The sequence below is a fragment of the Ciconia boyciana genome, chromosome 4, assembly GCF_034638445.1.
Source record: "Ciconia boyciana chromosome 4, ASM3463844v1, whole genome shotgun sequence".
Lineage (NCBI taxonomy): Eukaryota > Metazoa > Chordata > Aves > Ciconiiformes > Ciconiidae > Ciconia > Ciconia boyciana.
The window spans coordinates 95,373,197-95,398,728 of record NC_132937.1 but is presented as its reverse complement, the minus strand read 5'-3'; the positions used below and the strand labels follow the sequence as shown (position 1 = coordinate 95,398,728).

At 38.9% G+C, this 25,532-nt stretch overlaps 1 protein-coding gene across 5 annotated transcripts in view; it reads right to left on the bottom strand.

The window, feature by feature from the left end:
• The window catches only part of ATG10 (autophagy related 10), an 89,128-nt gene that overhangs the window by 20,074 nt on the left and 43,522 nt on the right, over positions 1-25,532 (bottom strand). For all 5 annotated transcript variants that reach the window (XR_012042354.1, XR_012042355.1, XM_072860684.1 and 2 more), the window contains exons 4-5: positions 16,163-16,289; positions 7,723-7,820 (exon numbers count right to left, since the gene is read on the bottom strand). Coding sequence is in view for 3 of the 5 variants with exons in the window: in XM_072860684.1 (XP_072716785.1) it covers positions 7,723-7,820; positions 16,163-16,289 (225 nt within the window). In the remaining 2 variants the exon portion in view is untranslated. The remainder of the gene's footprint in view (positions 1-7,722; positions 7,821-16,162; positions 16,290-25,532) is intronic.

Below are 25,532 nucleotides of genomic sequence, written 5' to 3'. Positions count from 1 at the left end.
CTCATTCCTTTTTGCAGTAGAAGTGCTATCAGTAAATGGAAACAGCTTTATTCATTGTAGATGAGGACTCAAAAAAGGGCTGAATAGTCTGCACCTGAAGATGCATGAACAATGCAGAAGGAAACCAGCAGAATCACCTTCAGTCCTAACTTGACTAGCATTGGTAACAACAGTTCCCAGCTTTTTATTTTAAGGGTTATACAAGGTGAGCCTTTAAGCTAAGACTTGAAGCACTGTGCAGGATCTTTTAATAGACCACCACATAGATAACAATGATCTCCCATATTTAAGAATTTATTAAAGATTATAGAACAGCAGGCACACACCAAAGGAGAAATAAACTTTGAAGGAAAGTGTATTTGCAGAGATCGCTATTTGTAAGTTAGACCATTAGGTCTATCTTTTCCGCAGTGCCATGAAGGAGAGGCTCATGAAAAGGAAGTTTTATGAGAAGACAAGCATGGCAGAATAACACAATCAGTGCGACCACAGGAAACTTCTCATTCTTAAGAATCCAGAAGGTTTCTGCACCCTTCTGGAAGCAGAATTCCAGACTGGCAGAAGATCTGAGTTAATATAATCCTGAGGCTTAGACTTGGACTGTCCTCACAAACTGCTGCATTTACAGTCAGTATCAGAATGCTCTGAATGTCTTTTTCTGGAGCGACAGCAAAGCGCTAAACAAGCAAAATGCTGACTTACTGTTGGCAAATCCAGAACCAAGGTATCATACTTGAAACGTGTCCACTCCCCTGGCTGGGGGGAGTGCCCTGCGCACACACCTCCAAGTCACATTTTGGTAATAGAAGTAACTGCGTCTGAACAGTTTTGGTTAAAAAGGGCAGGAGGGGGAGGGATGTATGGACACATGTGCTCTGTAACTTCCATAATCCTTCAGAGTCCTGACTCACAGATTAGTTTTGTAGACTACATCTGCAGGACCTTCAAGTCACCAAGCTTTCATCCTTGTTTTATTGGGCAGTTTTTCAACTGTTGAGCTTCCTGTAATAACCCAATTCAATTTCTATCTTTGGATGTTTGATTTTACATTCCATCATCACTAAGCATTGAATAAGCCTTAGCACATATACATGATTGTGTTTATGAATTCGTTTTCTCAGGGGAAGGTCAGGCTTTATGACAACATCATACTGTTAAAAACAAAATTTTTGGCGATACTTGGTACCGACTGTGGTCAGGTTCATTCATCAGCTTTTAAAATTCTCTTGCTAGTTTGCTTCCACACAGGAAAAAAATAACTAAGAGATGGTCTTGCACAGGTGACAAGAATGAAAAATGGACGTGGACACATACGTTCAAGGGCTTGTATCTGAAATTTGTAAAATTGTTACTCAGCTTCATCGTAGCCTTAGAAATGCATGTTTCTCAGAGTGTTGTCTCTCCCCGCAGGAAGAAAAATGCCACATTCCTGTTGTTGAGCATGTGCATAAACAACTGCATCTTGAAAAGATGATCAGTTTATGGCCTATGCCCCGATATGAGTCCCAGAGTACGTCTGTGACAGCCATGCAGGTAGCTCATAGGCATTCAGGCAGCATGCCTATCAAAGCAGGTCTTGCACAAAACACACCAAAAAGAAAGCAGAGTAGGTGGTTATACCCCCCTTTATTCTACAGGCAAGTGGAGAACTCACCGGAGACACAAGAGACATAGATTCAAATTTCTTTTCTGCTTGATTTAGAGTAAATCTCTTAACTTCCTAGGAGAGCCGTTCACCATTGACCTACATGGTATTCTGAGGTGGGAATGCTTTACCTTCCCCCGCTGAAGTAGTTCTACTTTGTATACATTTTTATAAATATCCATCAGGGCAAAGAAAGGATGAAAAATGACTAGTGCCTTCACCCATTTTCCAATCCAGTAAATACTCTACTATTTTTAAACAACTTTCAGAAGGTGCCTGGGCAATAAACGGGTCTCAGTTTATCTTCTAATAGGTGACTGCATCGGTCGCCAATCCAGTACCAGTTCACACTCTCTGGAGAAACCAATGACTCAACTGGATGTGGAGACTACACTATTGTCTTGGTCCTTGATGCAGGTACTTCAAAATAGGTTTGGAGCACCTAGCCACACCAGGATCAAAATTCATACACTGCCAGCACCTATCCCATACCCATTCTAACAAAAAAGGGCTTCAGTGTTGAAGACTGTCACCTCAGCAACTTTTCATAGACAATCAGTTATCTTACAGCTGGAAAAATGTAAACATGGATCACTAACACAGCTGAGCATCTCTGTTCAGGTTTTTTGTTTATGTTTTTAAATAGTTCAATTATTATTTGAAATTTTGGCCATTAGACATACATTAAAACTTTCAAAGCAGCTTTACTGCTGTATGCAATAATGTGTGTAGCTTATATGGAAGTGTATATATAGCATCTGGTGAAGTTATTATGCTCTTAAATCTTCATGATTACCAGGCCATAATTTTGAAAAGCAGGTTTCTAAAAATTAGAGGACAAAATCTGATATTCTCAGGTACTTATGGCCTCTGTATTTACAACTTCTACAGCAAGGATGTAAAACCACGTAGTCTGAAAACAGAAGTTCTGGTTATAACCATGTAGTCACCTTCTGCTGCTTCTATCTTCCATTCATCTTGGGAGAGATTTCCAAAATGATAAAGGTAAAATGTAGCCTTTACAGACTAACTAAACGTTAGTTATCCTTGTTTTTTAAATTCCTGGTTGTTATATCATGCACTACTACGTGGTAAAATATGTTCAACTTTATAATCAGGAAGATTTCTCGTTCTTTTTGAACCTTCTTCCTATTCTTGTGGTTTTTTCCTTTTAAATTGTCTCATCATTTAGCATTTGACCATGGCACTTTTGGACTACTGCCAACTGAACTATGCCTCAGGTATATTATACCTGGATATTAATGTGGTGGAATCTGCTGTTCAATTACACAGAGAAGGACCATTATGTTGGAGCTGTTTTACACAATGCCACTGTGTATTTACCTAAAAGTGTACTGGACTTCTCTGCTGAATATCAGAGTTCATGTGAGAGAAACGTGTGTGTCTCTTGCTGCCATCCAGTACCATGATGACTGACTTCACCGTTCTTTTGTCTAGACTTTTCTTCCCATTTACTGTAACTTCCTTTTAGCTGGATACATTTGCCTGAGATTTTGGAGAATGTGTCTTTTTTTTTGTTTTCCATTATTAATTGAAATCTGTCCAGGAGCCTTAGCGTTATTTTTACATTCATGCTATTTGCAACTTCTCTCATTCTCACATACCTGTCTTTTTCTCCCCCTGCTCTCTTCCAAACATCTAGATCTCTTATTTGCTCTTACAGCTGATATATAACTGGCTTAATAAGTACTTTTAAAAAGCAATGCAGTCAGGAAACACACCAGGGCCAGCAGACGGAGGAGCCTGGAAGGTTACCCAGCACGGTGGTATGGGGGATGCAGGGCTGGGATTCCATCCTAAATCAAGCTGAATGGGAAAATCCAACTGAGGGACAACTGAGGAAAGCTCTGTTTGTCTGCAGTTCAGGAAAGGCTACAAAGACTTGGAAGGGAGCTTCTTGTAAAGAACACATTTCTAGCATCTATTAATTCAAAAAGGTAAAGAGACATTCTTTTGTGTAGAATGTGTAGAGAGAAATAATAATACAAGATATCCTCAAAAACACCCACCACGTTACATGTAAACTATGCAGGAGATGGGCATGCAATGTCTGCAATTCCATTTCTGACTCTTGTAAAAAGAAGCTAAAATCACAGTTGGCAACAGTTCTGAAATGCAACAGTAATCCATAAATACTCCTTAATTTTCCTGTCATTGCAGAATTAAGCCACTTCCAGCTCACACAGATCTTACCAGGTGTGTTAAATTGATATCATTATAAGCCATCAGGAAATACCCACAGAGACCTGTAGCAACATTTAGAAGTTTTGTTAAACAGCTGTGTGTTATAATTGATTTGTATTATTTAAAACAGCTAAAGCAAGTTATCGCCGGATGTAGAAAAGGGATGACTGAAGACTCCAGGGAGATTTAACTCAGAAGAAAGCCAATCACAGGAACTTCATTTGAGCATTTTAAGATTATTACTAAAGGAAGTGCAATTAAATCATCACCATTTATCAATTATCATTATAAAATACTATGCAACCTTATTATGTTAAATTATTTATGAGAAGGTAACTAGTTGACTTCTGCTTTTTGAAATAAAAATAACCTAGTCAGTAAAAATATTTGAAGACGCTTTCTCTGAAAATGAGCGTGACTTTCCACAATAATCAGAAGTAACTAAAAAAGTTCAAATTTGACCTAAAATTTGGTTTTGGCAATGTAATTGCCAAAAAGCTAAATTCTTTGGAGCTCAGGCAATGTCTCAGTTCCTGATCTCAGATGTATTTTACCATAGAGAGTATAAGCCAAAATATAGTTGTATCAAAAAATGTGCACAGGCATGGCACCCACATTTCATAAAATACATAGAATATAAGTCCCAAATGATTAGTGTAAGATCCTGCATCTGGGAGAAAAAAAGGCAGTAAGACTTTCTTTTCCTAATCTGCTAACTATTGAATCAAAGTGCAAAATCAGCCCTAGTTAAAAGTTAAGTAATATTATGCGTGGACAGTGGTAAGCTCAATTTTTCTTCCCAATGGCGGACTGCTTGTAGAATTTAAAATTTGTGTCTGTTTTAGAGAAAAATCCTAAACCTTTTCTCTCTGCTGTTCATGTGTACTGAGAGTTCAAGCCTGATTTGGTGAGTTTGCCCAGTGACTTGCATTACACAATCTGTGTCCCTGCAGGCAAAGCCTAACCCACATAACAAAATGGGTCAGCAGAAAAGCAGAAAGGGAAGAGAAAACTCTGTATTTCAATTCAGAACGCTGATTCATTTGAGGGGGAAAAATACTCTTTTTCATGTAGACCTAACTCTTGTTTTGATCTGAGGCTTGCAGGCTAGTGCTTACAGTATGTTTTATTATATTTCATAATTCCTTTGAGAATACTCTGATTTCTACTGCTGTTTTATATTTGAACTGGCATATGCATCTCTCAGTTTACAAAGGGAAGTGTTTCTTGCACCAGTGGTTGCTGGCACTGAAAATACGATAGTGTTCACACTGCTAATTGTCCTGGTGCTTTCCTCTGCTCTGATTCAGCTCCAGAGATGTACACTTCCACAAACCAGGCATTCCTTTGTCTTCTTATCATTTGACTGAATGACCATAAGCAAATGCACCCTCACTGCCTGGTGCCTTTCTGCTTTCATCTAAAATTAAAACTGTAGACCTCTTAAAGCTTCTTTCCTGGAGGCTCTCTCTCACAGCCACGTGGGGAAGTACATTTCCAACCCAGGAATGCAGCTGGGGCCTTTGGACCAAGTTCAATACTGATGTAAAGCAGGCTAACCTCACTGAAGTCAGTGGAATTCAACGGCCTTGAGCCACAGGTGCACGGTCTTCAGGGAGAAGGCATACATACAAACGGCATAGAAAAAAAGTAAAGTAATTCCAAATTATGTAGTGGGATTGCTGGAGGATCTTAGCTTCTCTGGCTTTTGCTACCTGCCAGCAGTTCCAGTACTGTGTTATCAGCCTGAGGTACAGTCTATATTACTCTAGGATAAACAGTTTAATTTAGTTTGTAATCTCCTTGTTTAACAAAAAGTCAACTTGATGTTATGTTCAATAGTCTTTTGCTGCTATAACTTTGCTAATTTCTCCAAAATGTTCTTCCTTACATCTTAGTTTGTGTTTGTCACTGGACTCACATTGGCTGAAGCGCCTCTGGAGACGTGTCACAGAGACAACAGGTTCAGCACTCCACACGTTTTACCACCCATAAAACCTGTTTCTGCAAGCCTTTGTGTGTATGTATCTCACACAAATCTCTAGTTATTAGATGCAGGACAGTTTTACTTTACTGTTCTTTAAGAGGCAAAAATAATCTCTGGGTGGGAGTGACCTGGTTTTCTTTTTGGCTTCCACCACTCTGATTTTATACATTCCTATCATATTGTTTATGCTTCATTCTTCGTAGTATTGCATTATGATTTATTACCTCTACAGAGCTGTAGGTTCTTGCAGTGCTTTGCAGATGAATAGAAGGAGACTGTGCTTTCTACAGACAAGCTTGAACATGGCTTCAGGCCACAGTATAATGTGAGCGTAGAGAAGGCACACCACCTCTGGAGTGAACAGAGCAGATTCTCCTGTACGTTTTTGCAGGTGGGAACATAAACTATCCACAAGCCAGAACAGCTCAGCCGGGAAATACCAGAGATGTCAGCCCTAAAGGATACCTAGCATCTGACCGCACGGTTACTGGTCTCTGTCTACTAGGAATGCAAGAAGGTGGATGCAGTGAGGGCAAAGTTAATTCAATCCTCTGCCTCTCTATGCAGAAACAGTCATGATTTAGCTACAAATCTGAAACTTCAGCTATAAATCATAAAACTTTACTGAAAAATCTGAACAACACTTTCTTGTGCAGAAAATCAGTTATCTGCTACCATATTACATTATTTCATTAAAACCTAATTTTCTCATCTTTCCTGCAGTAGACAAGTCAAGTAACTAATACTTTATGTAAAAGTGTGTATTATGAGAATCTGCAAACTCACAACTGGAATTCAGACATGCACAGCAAACATCAGAAAACCAATGCTTGTTAGGTTCTCAGAGAGCTATTATAATATAAATAATAGTCCGTGGCTGCAAAAACATGAATGCTTCTTGTGTTCCCATGACTGAGTACCTTCTACAAATAGGCATCCTGTAATTAAATTGTATTAATTGAATTAAGGAAACACCTGTAGAACTCCGTTGAGGTTACATCCCTGTTGTGCCAGCTGCTGTGGTAAAAGACCTGTCTACCTGGAAACAGCTAAAATCAAAAAGTCAAGGAATGAAAGGGGAGGAAGAAAGGACACATTACTATCTTTGTCTGATGATAAAAAATTCACACCCAGAGAGTCTCTATTCTTTGTCGAAACTTGCACTGGAGGCCTGGAGCCGAGGGAAGAAACCAGAGCAACCAACTCAGCTCTGAACCATATCTCACTCTTCCTTGAACAAGTATGGCTGTTTTCAAGAGAGCCATCATCACAAGCCTGGGAACAGTTGCTGAAATGATCTGGTGACTTTAAAACCACTTTAAATAAAAGTGATTTGAATAGCTCTAAAAGAAGGCAGTGATATCACAGTTTACTAATCTGCTTTCTCTTGTAAAACACGGCATTCATTAACTACTGATTCTTAAGGACTTTAGTTGGCAATAACTTATTATTTGATTGAGAAACCAATTTTCTCTCCTTCAATCCTAAGGATTGCAAGTCTATTTAAAATTGAAAATTACAGTCTTTTTTTGTAATTTGATTAATAGACAATCTGTGAAATGTTACACGAATATATTTTACTTACATAAATAAGTCTACTTTTGTATCTACCCAAATCCATGACTACTCAGAAATTGCCTGAAGTTTTCAGGATTGGCTTTGGAAAAGTATTTTAAATGAGAGATACTGTCACAGTAAGTCTTAAATGGTGAACACCTATATATCCTTCAAAATCCAGAACTAAAACTATTGTTGGTAACTGGCACAGCACAACCTCAGTCAGACTTTAATATATTTTACTTGTGTCCAGGAGGGGAATAAGGCCATTGAGGATTCAGGCATACATTGCATTCATCAATTTTGTAAAGGACCAGTGGTTTCTCACCTGCTGTGTAATAGTGTCCCAGGGCCCCTCCAGCAGACGAGCCTGGTAGCTTGCATGAACACTTTTCCATATTTCATCCAGAGTTAAAGGTCTTCCATCTGTGAGAGGGGGAACAACCACTCACAGTCAAAACTCTTAAGCATGCTATATCTTTAATACTGAATAGCAAAAGTAAATCTGAAAATACAGATTACCTGGAAGCAGATGGAAAAAATAACAGCAAAATGTGACTGAGCCCCTTCTGGCCCCATAACTCCAAAACAGCATTGCCCAAATCCTGACTGAAAGTGCATATAGAACTATCCTAAATTCCCTGTTCAGCTTTCTTCTCTGTCACCTGAGAGTAACAACATACTGTTCTGGTTGTAAGCTGTGAAGTTAAACTAATTTTGTACAACAATGCTTGTATAAGATAAATGTAAAACCACAAAATAATATCATGAACAGTTATCTCACGTAAATACATGCAATTCATAGTGAGAGAGTGGAAAAAATCCAAGGAACAAAATTCTGCAGACAAAAGTTTACTGCATTTTTGTAACCTACATGCTCATAATTTTTTATTGAGCTGCATTTATATAGCATTGTTGCATCAGGTTTTTAGTTGTGATGTTAGAATTATGCCAAGATACTAGTGTCAACCACTTAGAAAATAAGCATGTCAATTTTTCCTGAATATTTGTTTTTGGCAAACAGCAATAGAATATTTTTATATACTTTCAATAAGTAGCTTCATCTTGGCATTTATTAGGTGTCAGAAACCATTATCCTGTGATAAATAGTTTTATTCTACTGACATTTTCATGTCTGTAAAATGAACAAGATTTATTCACTCAATTAACATTTGAATGCCATGTTTAGATATAAGTTAAAACCAGCTGCCTACAGCCTCTGTTTTATCTTATTTTCTGCACATATTTATAAGAAAGCACCAAGTTCTGAACTTACATAAGCACCATATAGCAGAAGCATGTAGCAAATGAAGTATCTAGGGGGGTAACAGCATATTAACTAGCTATACTATGCCATTCTCATGAACATGAGACTTGTTAGACCGTCATGCCCTCTGTTTTATGATGGCAGATACCAGAGTTGTGCTGGACATGGTCTAACATTTACTAAGAAATTTGTTACAAGAGCGTAAGTTAACTTTAGAAGGATGTATTTATGCTCAGATCATCTGCGTGGAGGTAATACGAGATGCCACGCATACTTGCAATTTTCTGTTTTCTATTCAACCTGCAAAGACAATGCAGAGAAAGTCCAAATGTGAAATCTAGAACAACACATACTCTAATGCAAAATTTGATTTGACACTCTAGATTTTGTTTCGTGCACTTTTCTTTGTATCTGTGAATTTTCATAGTAACACTTGCACAAATTCAGATCATACACATGGAATGGATTACTCTGACTCTAACCATTAATCTCATTTACAGAAACTATCAAATATTGTTGAGGCATTAATGATATTATAGTTAAAATTGAGTTTTGTCTTGACCCGATGGATTTTATTACTTCGTGTATGAGAAGCAGTATATCTTCCATCATATTTCAGTATAGATTTATTTTCATGTCACAGAAAAATACAAACACATCCAAACTGAAAGTTTCACTTCACATCAGAGTGAGATCACACAGAGTAAAATACTTAAATAGTTAATACAGAGTAATTGCAAAAAAATGATCTGGGCATTCTGATTATGCACTTATATATTGAAATATGCTTGGATTTAAATTTCCCTAATTTTGAATTTTCTGCATGATTTTTATATAGTCCACTAAGCTTTAAATGAGTTTGAATTAAATGTGTTTTTTAAACTGAGTAAGCTTTCATACATGCTCCCAAGTATTGTGTTCCTGTAAATTCTTATTTAACTGACTAGCTCAGAAGATGGGAGGCCAGATGCAGCAGGAAAGAATAACTTGTCAATACTTATGATGGCTGTGAGGTACAGCTACATAGCTGGGAACTGCAAGACCCTTGCAAAAGGAGAGGGGGCGGATGGGCAGTTTCCCCATCCTCTTTTGTGGGATGAAGACCTGAAAGTCTACTGAAAGAGTTTTCTGTCTCAATAAAATAATAAAATATAATAAAATATAATAAAATAAAATAAAATAAAATAAAATAAAATAACTACACTAAGATCTTCAAATGACTGACAGAAGGACCCATTTCAGGTAATCTGGCTGGAGGTCTGTTTTATATGTTAAAACTCCTCGGTTTGTGCGGTCATCTACTTAGGATGATATAACTGAATCTATTTTATTCACAAGCTCTCAGATTTGCACAAAACACACATCTGTATTCTTCGGGCACTTTTAGACCCCTTTTTCCAGGGCTGCCAGTATTCACATGTTTAGCAGCCCTGTTACACATTCTTGCAACCCACTGAGACCTCAAATATCCAGCTGGGCTGACAGCGCAGTCTGCAATTGTTGCTGCTAGCAACAACGGGCTGCTGTGGCACCTGCTGGGCTAAGCAGCCTCTCTGCTTCTTGTCTCATACTTTCCTGTGATGGAGCTGAACTCAAAAAGTTGAGCCAGAAAAAGAAGGCAACAGCAGCATCAAGCCAAGAGAAGTGGCAGGAGAAGGAGGTAGAGGCTTCAGATTCACCCAGCTGTACATTTACTCATGATCCACCCACAATGACACAGATGCTGAGGTGCTTGCAGCTTGTCCCATGTCTTATCTCAAGTCTAGCTGGGAGCGGTGTGCAGACAGAAGTAGAAGTTTGTGGTTATATGTATGTTTTGTATAATACAGCTCATTAAATAATTACAGAGAGTGAAAGGAAATAGCTGCTTGTGGGTCATGCCAGATTTACCGTACCTTTGTCTGAAGCTCCATGCCTGTAATGCCACCAGTCTGGCACATGACACATCCTCAGCTCATCAGCACTAACCCAGGCTCTGCGAAATACAGACTCTTACACAATTAACCTTACATCTACCCAGCAAGAAAGGCCCCAAGAGCCTGGGAAGTAACCAACTAAGATTTTTCTTGAGAGAAAGGAGATAAAGGATGGGAGTCAAGAGCTCCTAAGTATGGGTTCTGTCTCTGCCTTTCATTAACTAGGGGTTCGAATCAATCAGTTCATCTGCCCTAATAGTCAGGCAGGAACAACTACAGCCTTTCTACCACAAACTCAGTTTTTTATTATTTAAACTGTCTAGACTATAACAAACTTTTCTGAGAAAAGCTTCTTGATGGTCCACTTGGGGTTAACTCATTTGTCATCACAAATAAGAAATAGTTAAAAAGCAGATGGCTGAGTGCCCCCCTCACAGCAGCAAGGTGTGGCATTAAGATGACATATAAGTTGCAGCTCCCAGCTGACTTCTGCAAAGAGCAGAAATTCTTTAGGCATATAAATTTCATGTACATTTTCAGGGAAAATTTTCAGGTTTCCCAAGTTGCTGTATTCTGTGTTCTTGACGTTTACTGAGGGCTTTTAATAATTTCTTAGATTTCTAATTAAAAAGTATGTGACACTTTTGGTGAAATGGTGCACAAATTGTTTTGAGGCTTCATTCTGGCATACGTTCCAAAGAAATATTAGGTTTTTGTACTCTTAAGAAACCGTTGCCACAAAAGAAGAAACACCCTTATAGCTTAGGAGGATATCTGATTATACAAATCATTCAATTTTATTTACGTCCAAAGCCATGATAAAACCAGTTCATATGGGACATGGGCTTAAGAGGAGCTATTTTTCTGAGAAAAGTCATAGTGGTTACATACTTCTGAGTTCAGGGAGTAAGTCTATATTCCGGAAAGTGCATCAATCAGGCCCAGTGTGGTTATGAATACAGAAAATCATGCCTTCAGGGTTGGAGGAAGTTACAGTATCTTGCAAGCTCCCTCTCTCTAACCACTGATTAGGATGTTTTCTATTGGCAGGGATCTATGTATATGTCAGAGAGCTAGACGTATTTTGAGCAGGTCAACTTGAAAATCCCATTCCTTCTCTCTTTTCTAGAGGAGTTAGGCTGCAGTTCCTTAGTGATTCCCTTTAGTCCTGCTCCTTCTTTTCAGTGCTTAGCCAGCATTCATGATTCTTCCTCTACCTTTGTAGGGAAATTAAGAGGAGAAGTGTGAGACAAGCCATTATTTTCTTGGCACGCAGGGCGATTCCTGAACGATGCCTGTGTCCACCTGTGATTGTGGTGCTGCTACCTCACTGTCAGTGCAAGAGGTTTTTGAATGTATGGCTTCACAGGATGACAGTTCAAGAAAAGCCCAAAGTTCCTTGACATCTTAAAGACTAAGGAAAAGGGAGAATACTCTGCTGATTAAAGAAAGCTTACTGGACCTAGCCCAGCCCATCTGGCTGATGCCAGCATTGAAGGGGAAGGCTAATTGCCTATACCATCTGTCTCTAAGAGGGCTAATTGCTGACATCAGATATCAGCAGGGGTTCCTGAATTTCTTCAACTACCTATCTGGTAATCTCAGAAGCCAGAGAAAGAAAGAAAGGCTCCCATTTCTGAAAGGTATGGCAAGCATAAGACTGGTTTTGGAGAAATGACACCTAGTTCTCCAAGACTCTGAGGTACTGAGGACCACTGCCTTGAGCTCCCAACACAGACTGGGACTTCAATAGGTCTGAATTTAGGAATATATGCCACGTGGGAAGTATCATGAGGTAGTGAAAAATGTTTATTACATATATATAGGTAGCCTAAAAATATCTTCTTGTATCCTAGAATATTCCCAAACATCTTTCCAGACAGAGTCAGCACACTTAATCGTTGTTTTCAGGTGAAGTATTCGTCCTTGCACAGAACAAGGTCTTCCCTGTAAATCTATCCCAGAGACTACCAAAAAGCTTAGATGTCTCTCAAAATGTTTTAGTTCAGTTGCAATCTGTCCTGGTTTCAGCTGAGATAGAGTTAATTTTCTTTATAGTGGCTGTTATGGGGCTATGTTTTGGATTTGTGCTGAAAACAGAGTTGATAATACAGAGATGTTTTAGTTGTTGCTGCACTAGTCAAGGAGTTTTCGGCTTCCCATGCTCTGCCAGATGCAGAAGACGCTGGGAGGGGACACAGCCAGGACAGCTGACCCCAACTGCCCAAAGGGCTATTCCATACCATGTGATGTCATGCTCAGTATATAAAGCTGGGGAAGAAGAAGGAAGGGAGGACGTTCGGAGTGATGGCGTTTGTCTTCCCAAGTAACCATTACAAATGATGGAGCCCTGCTTTCCTGGAGATGGCTGAACACCTGCCTGCCCATGGGAAGTAGTGAATGAATTCCTTACTTTGCTTTGCTTGCGTGCATGGCTTTTGCTTTCCCTATTAAACTGTCTTTATCTCAACTCATGAGTTTTCTCACTTTTCTGATTCTCTCTCCCATCCTATAGTGGGGGGAGTGAGCGAGCGGCTGTGTGGTGCTCAGTTGTTCACTGGGGTTAAACCACAACACAATCAAAATTTCAAACCCTTACCTTGCACTACCTTACATTTCAAACTTCTCACCAAAAAGAGGTCTAAAGATGAATTCCAGAAAATAAATTATTTCATCCAATTTAGACAGCAGCTAGGATAAGGATACAATGCAACTGTTGTCCTTCTGCAGGAAGAACTGATCTGTAATGTTTGAGCACAAACGCTAGCAGAGAGGAGTGAAAACTGGTTGTCCTCACTGACACAAGCTCTAGAAGATGCCAACTGCAGGAAAATTTCCCCAGCAACTCTTTTGGAAGCCTTTTTCCCGGGAGGGACTGCAAGAGACCAGGTGGTCAATGAAAACTGGACTCACATATGATGGGAGAAAGGCAGGATTTAATGGTTCTAGAAAAGTTTTTAAAGAATCTTTTTGGAAGAGTGCAGATTTGGACAGGCTGGCACCAGTTGCTATTATAACATACAAAGTGAGGAAGTGAATATTTCAAAACAAGCAAAACTACTTAGTCAGGTTGAACAGAAGAATTATTATTTCCTAGGCAGGCCTCGAGGTGTAATGGCCACTTAACATACTGCCAGAGAGGAAGCAGAGTTTTGAATTCAAACTCTGTGCCCTGCTGCTGGCGAAGGCAAGACAGGGCAGGGCTGTGGAAACACTGGAAGGATTACAGCTCACCTTCACCTCCTGCAACAAGCTCTAATTAACATGAGGATCAGTATGGACAGGATTCAAGGGAAACCATGAACAGCCCCCATGAGACTTGTGAGGAACCAATTCTGTTACTTAATCTACAAATAATGGTAGGAATTTAGACTGGGAAATTGATGTAGGTCTCAGAAGAAGATTCTTCCCCGATTATTTCAGATGAGGACTGCAGTGAATATTACTAGTTGCCTGAGAAACAAAGTAAGGAACCTATCACATGAAGACTATTACCTCAAAGGAAAAAAATCTCAGGGCATTACCTAGAGTTCTCCTCACACCAGGTTCAGGACAAGACAAAAGATACTTTGCTCAGGTATCTCAAATGACTGTGAGTGACTGTCATCTGCACGTTCCTGAAAACCCCATGTTGGGGCCTTCAGACAGCATGGCGCAGGCAGGCAAATAACTTGCAGGGATGACAGAATTTTTCATTTTCAAAAATAAGCTATCCATAATTAAAATCAGAGGATACAAGCTGAAAACATTATTGGAAAAGTACTTATTGCCAGCATTCTCTATCCTTCCTTCGTCAAGAGTCAGAGAATGTCAAATGTTAAAGGAGAATGTTAAATGCTGAAGAGAACCCAGGTGACTTTAGGAATTATCTAAAAGAAGTCCTTGTTTTCCATTGTGAAAGGTTCCCAAGAAGTGTTTTAAAATATAATTGTACTTGTAGGAACAATTACAGTTTTGTACTGCAAGGGGAGCTGTTGGCACATAATACTACGATTGTGCATTAGATCATCCACTAGCTTCTGTAATATCCACTTCCAGCTATAAGGAGTCATGTTTCAACACCTCCGATTCCCTGATGCTGACAAGCTAAACAACTTGTTTTGTCTCTGGGAGCTCTTCTCTGGTGATTAACTGCTTATGGTGAATACTAATTATATGAAAGTACAGTACAGTAGAAATAGTGTCCTATTTCCTCTACCTGCAGCGTCTCCATCCTCTTCTGTAGAGACAGTGCACTATTAATTCGGCTAAAACCAAGAAGATGACATTTTTCAGAACCACAAATAGGTTAATCTGTCTCTTACAGCAGAACTTTATCTTCCTGTCTGCACAATAAGTTTAAAGGCAAAACACCGCACATTTGTAAATGCCTGTAATAATTCTAGAAATAAATTTGCAGCAGGATGTGTGCAAATTAGTTCTGTTGGTGGTAAAAGCAGAGCAATGTCCCCAATTCCCCATGTCCCAGTTTGAAAATTTACCCCAAATTATCCATTCCTGAAACTGCACCTCAGACTAAAATCTTTCCACCAGGGAGTCTATGAGAATTTGTTCTTCAATTTTAAATCTAAAGTGCCTTTTAAAACGCTAACACTGCAAAATTAGAAACCATTAAACAATATAAGGCAGAGAGTGATTAAATCTACCAAACACATTCAAAGCAGCTTAAGCTACTTTTTAATTAAAAAGAAAAAGATATCACTGGCAACATTCAGACATCTTTATCTAGATAAAGTTAGGAGATTATTCAAAACACAAAAGATGCTGATGCTACCATGCAGGAGACTGAATGAAATGACTTGAAGATTTCAGTCCCTCTGCCCTAGGTACACAGTCTTTGGGCAGAGAGGAACAGAGCACAGCCAGTGCTGCAGTGTGATCACTCTATGTTTGCTGATTAAATAAGTGACACCAACAGAGGCCTTGGAGGGAGGCTGTGTGTTCCTCCTTCCTTCCTGACAGGATGGTGAGTGAAATCACAGTGGCTACAGCAATTGAGTAATGGGTAACAAGATGTACATATCAGGGAGGAAAGAAGATCAGTTGGTGTTTCAAGAGCCAGTTTTAATAGATAGAAAAAGGCAATTCCTTATTGGTTTGGTTCTTTTTTTTTTCCAGCAGCAAATTTAAATAGAAAACAGCATACATTTTTAAAGGTACATTTTGACCCCAGCCTTGTGGCTCCAATTCAGGCTCCAAAGAAACAGACACAGTTCTGCTGAAGCACTGTAATTATGTCCACTTATTTTATAGCCAAATTCAAACCTGCAGCTTTAAGTTTTTGTACTCATGTAACAAAAAAAACCCAAGAAAAATGACCAGCAGTTTTAGTCAACCACAGGCAAGATGCCAGGAGCCAAAGATCAGCCTCCTTCAGGCTGAGATGATATCATCTACTCCAAGGTCCTGAAGCTCTGTGTCGGGAGTATTACAAAATTTACTGGTGAACAGCCTCATCTCTTACTTTCTTATTACATATGATCATTACTCTGTTCCTCAATTTAATACAAAATCTGTGTTTTTAACATCTATTGCATGCAACATATTTTTATTCTTCCCTTTGTCTAATAGAAGATTGGTCTTACCTAAAAAGCATGCCCTAAAATAAAGCACAGGTACTTGGTAGCTGCTGGAGTACAAGACATGATATTCATAGCGAATCACTTCTTCTGTTGCACAAACTGCAGCTACTTGAGAATCATCCAAAGACTCCTAAAACAACAAACACGAACACAGTAATACATCAACTTTTGTGTTTGTATCAAGGGAAAAGTAATTACTACTATTGTAATAAATTCAATAAATATACAGAACAGAAATAATGGCACTCACCCCTTTCACAGCACTGCTCGTCTGAATTCCCGAAGGAATTTTTCAATACTAGCAAGAAAATCACAAAAGTCCAAAACCTACAAAGACATCTTACAGACTTACTTCCACAAACCGTCAACTATGTGTAAGCATTGCGGAATTGAGGTCTTTCTAAGTACAGGCTGCTTTTGTAAGCAAAAGACAAAAGCTCTCTCAAATCTTTACGGCACAATAACTAGTACAATAAGGTGACTATAGCTGCATATCTCCTCATTACCTTTAGTATAGATAATTTTAAAAGTCTATCCTTAAATAATCTGGTTTTGCTTGCCAAAAGACAAATCAAATGTATCCCTCAAAGATCCTCTGTTCTACTTTTTTTAAAGGCTTTTTGCCAGAGGTTGTTTTTGCTAATAATACTTCTAAAACTGAGACAATTTTTTCCTGTTAATGTATATTTCAGGTGTAAAGTAAGCAAAGTTTACTGTAGATTTGAAATAAATCTGAAGAGATGGAACTTATTACATTGAGATATACCCCAGTTGCAGCATAAATTTCCTAACACTTCAAATTAATATTCAAACAGTGCTAAGTACCCAGTTGTTTTTTGACTATTCTAAAAATTGTCGATACTCAACATCTCTGAAAATGGAACCATTAAATTAACAATGCCATTAAGATTAAATGTTAGAACAAACTTTCCAAGAAGACACTATGGGTGTGGACTTGTTCAGTTTTCAAACCCCCAAATTTACATGCATGAACTAAGCAACCATAATGCCCCACAGGTTGGGTGTGCATTTCACAACTTGACTATTGCCAAGCAACTGTGAATATTGGCTTACTGTCTCTGTCCAAGCAAAATAAGCAAGACTGAACCAAAAAGAAGAACCAGCATCCTTTGAACACTGTGCTGGTTTAACATACAAGAAATTAAAAGCTATTTTGGCATTTTCATTTCATATCCTTAACTCAACTCAGCCATGAATCAATCTATGAAGAGATATAAGAACTGATAAACTATAACAGTAATGACACACAAAATACTTTCAAATTTTTTCATAGCCGACATAAAAGTGATTTCCCCCCAAATTTAGTGTATTAGATAACCAGGTGCTGCTGAGGCACATGGACAGAAGATCATGAATGGGAGAGCCCAGACCTTGGGAAGCTACACTCCAAAGTACTGTAAATACATTTTTGGACATTAAATGAGAAAATCATAGATGCTCACAGAACAGGTGGTTTCTGGGAAATTCTGGACAGCTGTAGGAATGGTTGATTTTAGCTTATCAGGAAACAGATATCTAAAGCACTGAAAGGGAACATTAAAGGAAGTGCTCTCTGTGTTAACCTAGTTTTAAAACTGTATGTGAAGGGATACTAAAGACAACCTGCCAGAAGGGACAATGATGATTACCATATCTGACTTCATGAGCCAGGCAAAGTTAGGTATCCTATGCCCAGTTCCTATGTAAAAGTGTAACAGACTAGGAAGGCAAGTTCTTTTCCTCATCACACGTCATACCCTCTGATCAGATGTGAAATACAGATTAAAAAAAATCTCTCAAGGAAAATAGAAATTTCTTCTCTATAGTAAGCTGAACTTTCTTTAAATGGATCTATTTTCAATGCTTTAGTGAGAATAGTAAAAGAAAGAACAGCAGCAGCATGTGGTAAAAGAAGACAAAAAACAACTACAGATTGGCTTTCAAGTTTGTAGGGATGGGAACGAGAAAGAGTCCATATTCAGAACTGACCCTATGTTAAAATTTACAAAAGCCTTTCAGATCAACCTCCTGGAATCAAAATCACACTGCTTTACACACATTAATGTTTCATCAGATATTATGGTCTTGCCTATTGCTTAGTCACTAGCTTACCTTGCCCTAAAAAAATACTTCTCCTGCAAATGGCAAGACAACCTGTTCATGTATTAAATACTACTGTTGTAGAAGAAAGCTGTATGTATACACATACTTCCCTCTCCTGCTTTCTGTATATAAGGGTGAAATGACTGTGTACTCTCACATAAATACTGATATCTAATTTGTGACAGTTTTAGACTGAATGATAAAGAAGCCTTATTCTTTATTACCTCCAAATACTTGGGAAAAGAAGTAAGTTAATACACACTCAAAAATGAAATACTCAAACCTGTATATTACTAGGGAAAACATGCTTTATAAAAACCCTACTATCTCAGAAAGTCATAAATTAAGCTAGGAACAACCTAATCATCAAGAATTCAGCTTACTGGGTTAGCACGGATTTCAGCTGGTAAGCAACTTCTATCTTCATTTTCTGGATTAGGAAAAGGAAAGCAAAGGAGAGACTTTCTGATTTCACTGTTCCTTGAGGTGGCCACTGAGAAACCTTAAGAATTTCTGCCATTACCAGACAGATACTCGACGGTGAGGTACTTCCGAAAACATCCTACTACTTCCAGAGAAAGGTGATTTTATCCAGAAGTGGCCTTCCCAGAAGATGTACATAGTTTGATGGCAGGAGAGGCAGCAGAGAAGGGAAGAAGGCAGCTTTAGTGCTTTACTCTTTTGGAGAGCAGAATATTTTTTGATACATTTATTTTGCATTATCCTGGACTTTTTTGACTGATAGTTTAGGCAGTTTCTGAAATCAAGCATTCAGCTGAATGCAAAGCTCAAAGAAGCTTTGAAACTGACACTCTTCTGCTCTGTAACAAGATGGACTCCAGTCTACTACAAAGTTTCTACACTTATTCAAAATAAGTTTCTGATACTCAGATCTCTTTTTCTGCTCTTCCTAGTGACAAGTGGGCGCACTGTATTTGTGATCTGCATACAAAGGCAGATAGCCGAATCCTTCTTAGGGCTACCTCTAATCCCCTTTCCTTTCGGTAAACAGAATTTTCAAGACTTCTTACATAAAAAGATACAGAATAGACGTGTAATCCTGTACTTTACAGTCTCTGTAAGTACAACACACAGTATTTATGCAGGGAAAGTACATTTTGGAGCCTAAAAGTTTTGATGGTATCTCTCTAGCTGATGAGATGAACTTTGCTGATGACATGAATAAAATGAGCACAGTCATTTTAGGCGATCTTTGGAACATTTAAAAATCTATGCATGGCTGAATAAAGCCATAGAGCCTCAGAGAATTTTATATCAGCCCAAAAGAAGATACTTATTTTTTCAGTCTTTAACCAACTACTGATAAAGCCATAAATATAAAACGCAGACGTAACTTATAAAAAAAAACCACAGAACTTTATTTTATGTATGTCATACAATAACCTATTTAAATTTTTTCTTCAAGTAATTGTTCTACTTTCCTTTTATATGTATACTGTTGTTCTATCTCTTTGTGAGCTAATGCTAAATTTTAGTTGCTGTAATAGACAATACCAAAATAAATTTTAACTTCGGAAGATTTCATAAATGCTGCAAAACATTTGTACATGTACACACATCACAAAATAAATTCATTATTTTGCTTAGATCTTGTAATGATAAAATGAACATACCTGGGTTTAAAAAATAAAAATTAAAACATTAACAAAAAAGGGGTTTTGACCAAATTGCAATCATAAAAATGCTATGAAGTAATTTGATTTCTCAATTTTTTGTTTCTGCTTTGCAAATTTGCTTGCATGCTTGCCATGCTTCAAGTTAAAACTGTGAATCCAGGACTCACTGACTGTTTCCTAAACAAATTGGGAAGTTGTCATCAGGAAGCATCTGCTCCTCTACTGCTCTCACGTAAAATCATTCTCATGCTATCATAATGGACTCCTGAGCAGATGTTTAAAAGCAATGTATGTATTAGAAAAAAGATAAGCAGCAACTACCTAATTAATTACATTAGTTCCATCATAAATGAATTATCACTAAATTTAATTGATATAAAATTGTTCTCAACCTTTAAATATCCCCTAAACAAATTATGTTGATGTTCCTTTTAAAACGCTAAATTGTTTAAATCAATAGAAAAGAAATGTCATTCTGAAGGCAACGTAACGTATTTGTACTATTTTTATTCCTCCTGATGAAGAAGGCAAGCTAAAAACCCCCGGTAACAAGTTAATTTGACAGCAGGAGAGACTTAATAGCGTGTTTTGATACTCTCTAGCAGTCACTGTGCTCCGCAGACTGAAGAGCAGCAGGAAGGTATGGGTTAAGGCAGGTCACCTTTGGAGGGAGGGCTCCAAAGGAAGGGGAAGGCCAGGGAAGTGACAGACAGGGTAAACTGGGAAGGCGACAGAATTACCTGATAAAAAAGGGATTTTTCTCTTCTGACACCAAACATTTCCCTCCTTCCACCTCACTCGCAGAGGCTGGCTGAGCCAGCCTTCCTTGCTCAGCCCAAATTCCCTCTGAAATGCAGAAGCAGGTCCTAATGCCCTTTTTTGGGGAAAACCTGAGAAGTGGTTTAAAGAACAGCAGGCACATTTCTCCTGGACCTCAAGTCACTGTTGCCCTTCTCCCAGTTCCCATGTTCCTCATCTCTTTTCTCGCTGTCTTGACCTCTATTTCCTCCTGCTGCAGGCCAGCCTCCCGGGAATTCTCCTGCAGGAGCATGGCAGGATCGGGCTGCAAGCAGGAAAGGGAGGAAGAGGTGACGCAGGCACAGTTACTGGTACTGCTAGTTTCGTTGTGAGGGGGGGGAAGGAGATGCAATCCAGATTAGTAAACAAATCTGGTTTCATAGCTTGGAACACATTTACACTTAATTTCATTTCAGCCTCTAAAGTGGAAAACAAATGTATCGGTGTTTCTCCAGCGAGGCGTTTCTTTCTTCAGAGACAACTGTGAGCTACCGTGTGAAACACAAGAGCTTTCAGGGAGCAGCTCCCTTCCTCGTTCAACACTTTCCCTTTGGCAAATAGAGAGATCTGAACATGAAAACTGAATGGTAGGACAGTGTTCATCAGATAGAATTAAAACAGAGCTTAATGTGGAGGGTGCGGCAGCGTGGCGAGATCGTATCTGCGCTCTTTATTCTTCCTCCTGGGTGTTCTCCACCTTTATTTGGACTGTGTCTCGCTTTTTTGCCTGCAGCCCCCATGGGTCTAGTCTCTGCAGGTCATTTTGCTGCCGGTCTTTGTCCCTCCCGTGCAGAGTCTCAAGTCATCCCCCACCCTCACACAGACCTCCAGTCTCCGGATCCCATCCTCCCTTTCCCTCCCATACTGAAAATGCAGTGTTGGAGACGTGGTGGTCAGCGAGGCAGCGGTGGTGGGACAGGAGGGGAGCTGGACCCCCGGGCAGCAGCCCACCTCACGACCCCGCCACCAGCTCGGATCGTCCCCGTAAGCTGGAGGATGGCAGGAGACAGGAGCTTGGCTGACTGAGTGGAGGCGGAACTGACAGTATGCCCAGTGCCTGGATTCAAGTCTCAAAATGAAGTATTACTTGAAAATTGCAAGGAGGCCTAGAAAATTTTAAAAATCTCCTTGCAAAACTAAACATGCTGAGGAAAAAAAAAAACAACAAACCAAGACTTGCAAGAACCTCAAAACCACCCTGGCACGGTTTTTTTAATTTTAAAATAGTAGGAGAATTTCAGTTTGCATTAAGTGATTGTCAGTATTTTCTCTTCACTATTAAATATTCATACTATGCTAAAATTTATAGGCTCTAATCAAACTTACCCCACTGTATCATAGCCTGTAAAAATGCATAAAAATGCAGACAACTTCCTGAATAATTTAAGTGTAAGATGAATGGTGTACAAATGTCTTTGCCACCAGTTGCAGCATTTTTATATACATTAATAAATTGCTCTTTCATGTGAAGTATATATGGGGAAACCAACAATCTCCATGTGTTTTCCAGTGCTGCCATCATTAGTGACAGATGAGGCAATACGAAGATAACTAAAGACCTCTGAAGAATAACGAAGTTACCTTACAGATTTGTTTTCTGTATGCAGCTACAAAAGCCTCCCCACTAACTTGGATGTCTTCAAATTCAGTTAGCCAAGTGAAGAACCGGGTTAAATACTGCCCCTCAATAACAGAGAAAGAAAGCAGCCCTTAAATTAGTCGGTGATGTTACTAAATGCCATGTCCAAAGAGCCTTCTTTTGGAAGACATAGCTACCTCAATGCCACCAATGGAAAAACTCAGAGGTGAGTTAATGTAAACAGGCAATGGATTCCTACGGGCACACAGATCCCTGAAATACTTCATTTCCCAAAGGAAAATCTTCTGACTACAAGTCAGCACCCTGACTGTGACGCTGTTAAAGCATCCAGCCTTTATTAGAATTACTATTTTCCCAAAAAAAATACAGGTTACTACAAAAAAAACCCACAGCCTTTTGTCATTCTAGGCATACCAAAAGACCAAAACCAAGACTTCCATCCAAAAAGATGCAGCACATAAAACTGCAGTAGTCCCTCGTGCATTAGCAATCACTTCTAATGGTTGGAAATCAGATTTGTCTTTTGACTGCTTTAAAACCGCTATCACAAGTGAAAACAAAATCTATTCAAGCAAAAGAAGCAATGGACCACGAAAACAGAACAGTTGTGAATTTTTTCTTCACGTAAAGGTGAGGAATTCTTTCAAAATCTCTCTTCACTCTTCCCAGGTTGTCACATATAAAATGCAGAATTTGGTGGCTTCTCTTCTCCCACAGAAGAAACGTTTTCTCCTTTTTTATGTAGGAAGTACAAGACTCCATTCTGAACAGGGCTGAAGCACTAGACATAGTACATTAGGAAACCTCTTCTGGTGGAAACTACAGTTAACACCCAGCGAAGCTAGGAAATGAGGCAAGGGAATCAAAGGAGCGGGAGAGACAGGGCCCACCTGCTGAGGGATGATGGACTAACCTAAACTATTCAAAATTCTTAAAAGAAGGGTGCCCGCAAAGCTACAGACACACACCTTGTAGAAGAACCAAGCAACCTCATCTGTAAGCTGTAGGGATGCATTTACTTCCACTACCTCCAACCAATATTCTTTGTCAATATTATTCCTTGGAATTAGGCATTTACAGCAGTCATTCTTTCTACGTATGGTGAGGTAAGGAGCCATTAGAGATGGCGGTACCCATACCTCCTCTTTTTTGCCTGTAACCTTTCTGTAAGAAAAGTCATGCGGGACAGGTAAGGTAGACCACTCTGCATATGTCCCTCTGCAAGGACAGAAACTCCAGCCTCTTCTTCTGAGTACTGTAAACACCAGTTCAAAGTCCTTTCCTCTGTCTCATCCAACGTATACTTAATTGTTCCATATGAAGCAGAACAGCTTCCATAATACCTAACACCCAATGAGTCAGGAGCTTTTAAAGCAGCTTCCAGCTGCTCTGCCAAAGGAGAGAACCGAAATCAGGATCGCCCGCAACCTCCCTCAAACTACAGGGCAACACAGGACAACCAGCATCTCCCCTGGCCATCTTCTGCAGGGCACATTTTGGCACTTGTGTTGTCAGAAGCCTTGCTAGACCCGGTCCTGAGGGCAAGACAGGACGTGGAAGTTCATGGCATGACCAGTCTGGGATTGGACTCCCAGGGCCCCCAGGAACATCCCAGGTTAAGGGGCATGTGAGAAAGGTTTCTTACGGACCAAATCTTGGCCAGAGCTGCCAAGTGCATCCACATCCTTTGGTGGATACAACCTCTAGTGATTTAGATCTGTGAATTTTCCTACTCTAGGATTACAACAAGAAAACTATGCTTAATAGAAAGTTTTGTAATTTCATTCACAAGCCTTCATAAAAAATACTTGCAAAACACGCCAGTCCTCAACAGTACTACCGTATAAGAACAAGCTATGCATATACACAGGGGTGCACAGAGTTTTCAAGGCTCATGAAAAACAGATCAAGTAGGTATAAATACACATTGCTGCAGTTAGTTTGCAATAATTATTAGAGTAAAAAAATTAAAATTAACACACAAGCGAAGTTTTATATCACTGAATTTTATCCAAACATAAACCAAATGGCAGTATTTTCCAATTATTTTTGTCATTATCTTGCATTTGTACAAATTGGGAAAAGTTTCTACTACAAGGTTAAGTACTATTTCACAAGATTATTGCTTTTTTTGAACTGAAGTGCTTCCAGGATTGGGCTCTATGCTTCATAATAATAGGCTTTATAATAGAAAAAAGAAAAAAAATTGCTACACAGAAGACAGTTCAGCTGTATTTTAGGTCAGTTTTATTTTTTTAGAACAAGGATTATTATTTCTGCTTTGAGAATCTCAGCAGCAACCCAGTTTTGGCCACGTGTAATTCAATGGGGAGACTGACAGCAAATGCCTACAAACCTTTACTTTATAGAAGACAAACTCAAATCCTCATTAATTTCTCAGATAGGAAACTGTATGAAAATGGTGCCAAGACTGACAGACAGTGTTTAGCAGTAATTCAAGTGAAAAAGTTACAGACAGAAATGCTCAAATTGTCACAAAATCTGGCATTATAAAAACAAGAAATCTGAAGTTAAAGGTTACAATTAAAAGTATCTGAAGGGGAAGCAGGCATGGTGCAGTTCTGGTTTGCTGTGCTACGGGCTTGGCCACCACAGTGGGGCCAAGCAAGCGCTTCAGGGAGGCTTGCCTGCACTCATGCCCACCCAGGACACCGTAAGAGAAAGGCAGTGTCAATGGGACGTGACTTACTGCATTAAGTATAATAGTTGCATGCTGCCTACTTGAAAAAGGAAATTGTATCCGATTAAGTTAATACTTGTCAAAATGATGCAACTTAAAAGTTACCTGAGATGCTAATCTAAGCTTGGCCATAGCCTATATTATATAAGCACGACAATTAGAAACAATAATCATAAACAATGTAGCTTAATTACAACTAGTTTATTTGAATATGAGCGATCCAATTAAATTAACTATACGTTAAGGCTAAAGCATATATATTATTCTTTTATTAAGATAACAGGAAGATAAAATTAAAATATAATGATCTATTTCAAATTCAAAATAAACTTAATTCAAAAATTTTAACTATCACTCAAAATAATGATGAATTTCCTTGTAAATTCTCAAAAAAAATCTGTATTTGTTGCTACATTTACATAAAACTAGTAGCCTATTAGAATGCAGCAATGTTTTCTTTTTGGAAACATATAGATATAATAAATATATTTTTAATGGAACAGGGCCAGACCCTACCAAGTCAAATAAGTTCAA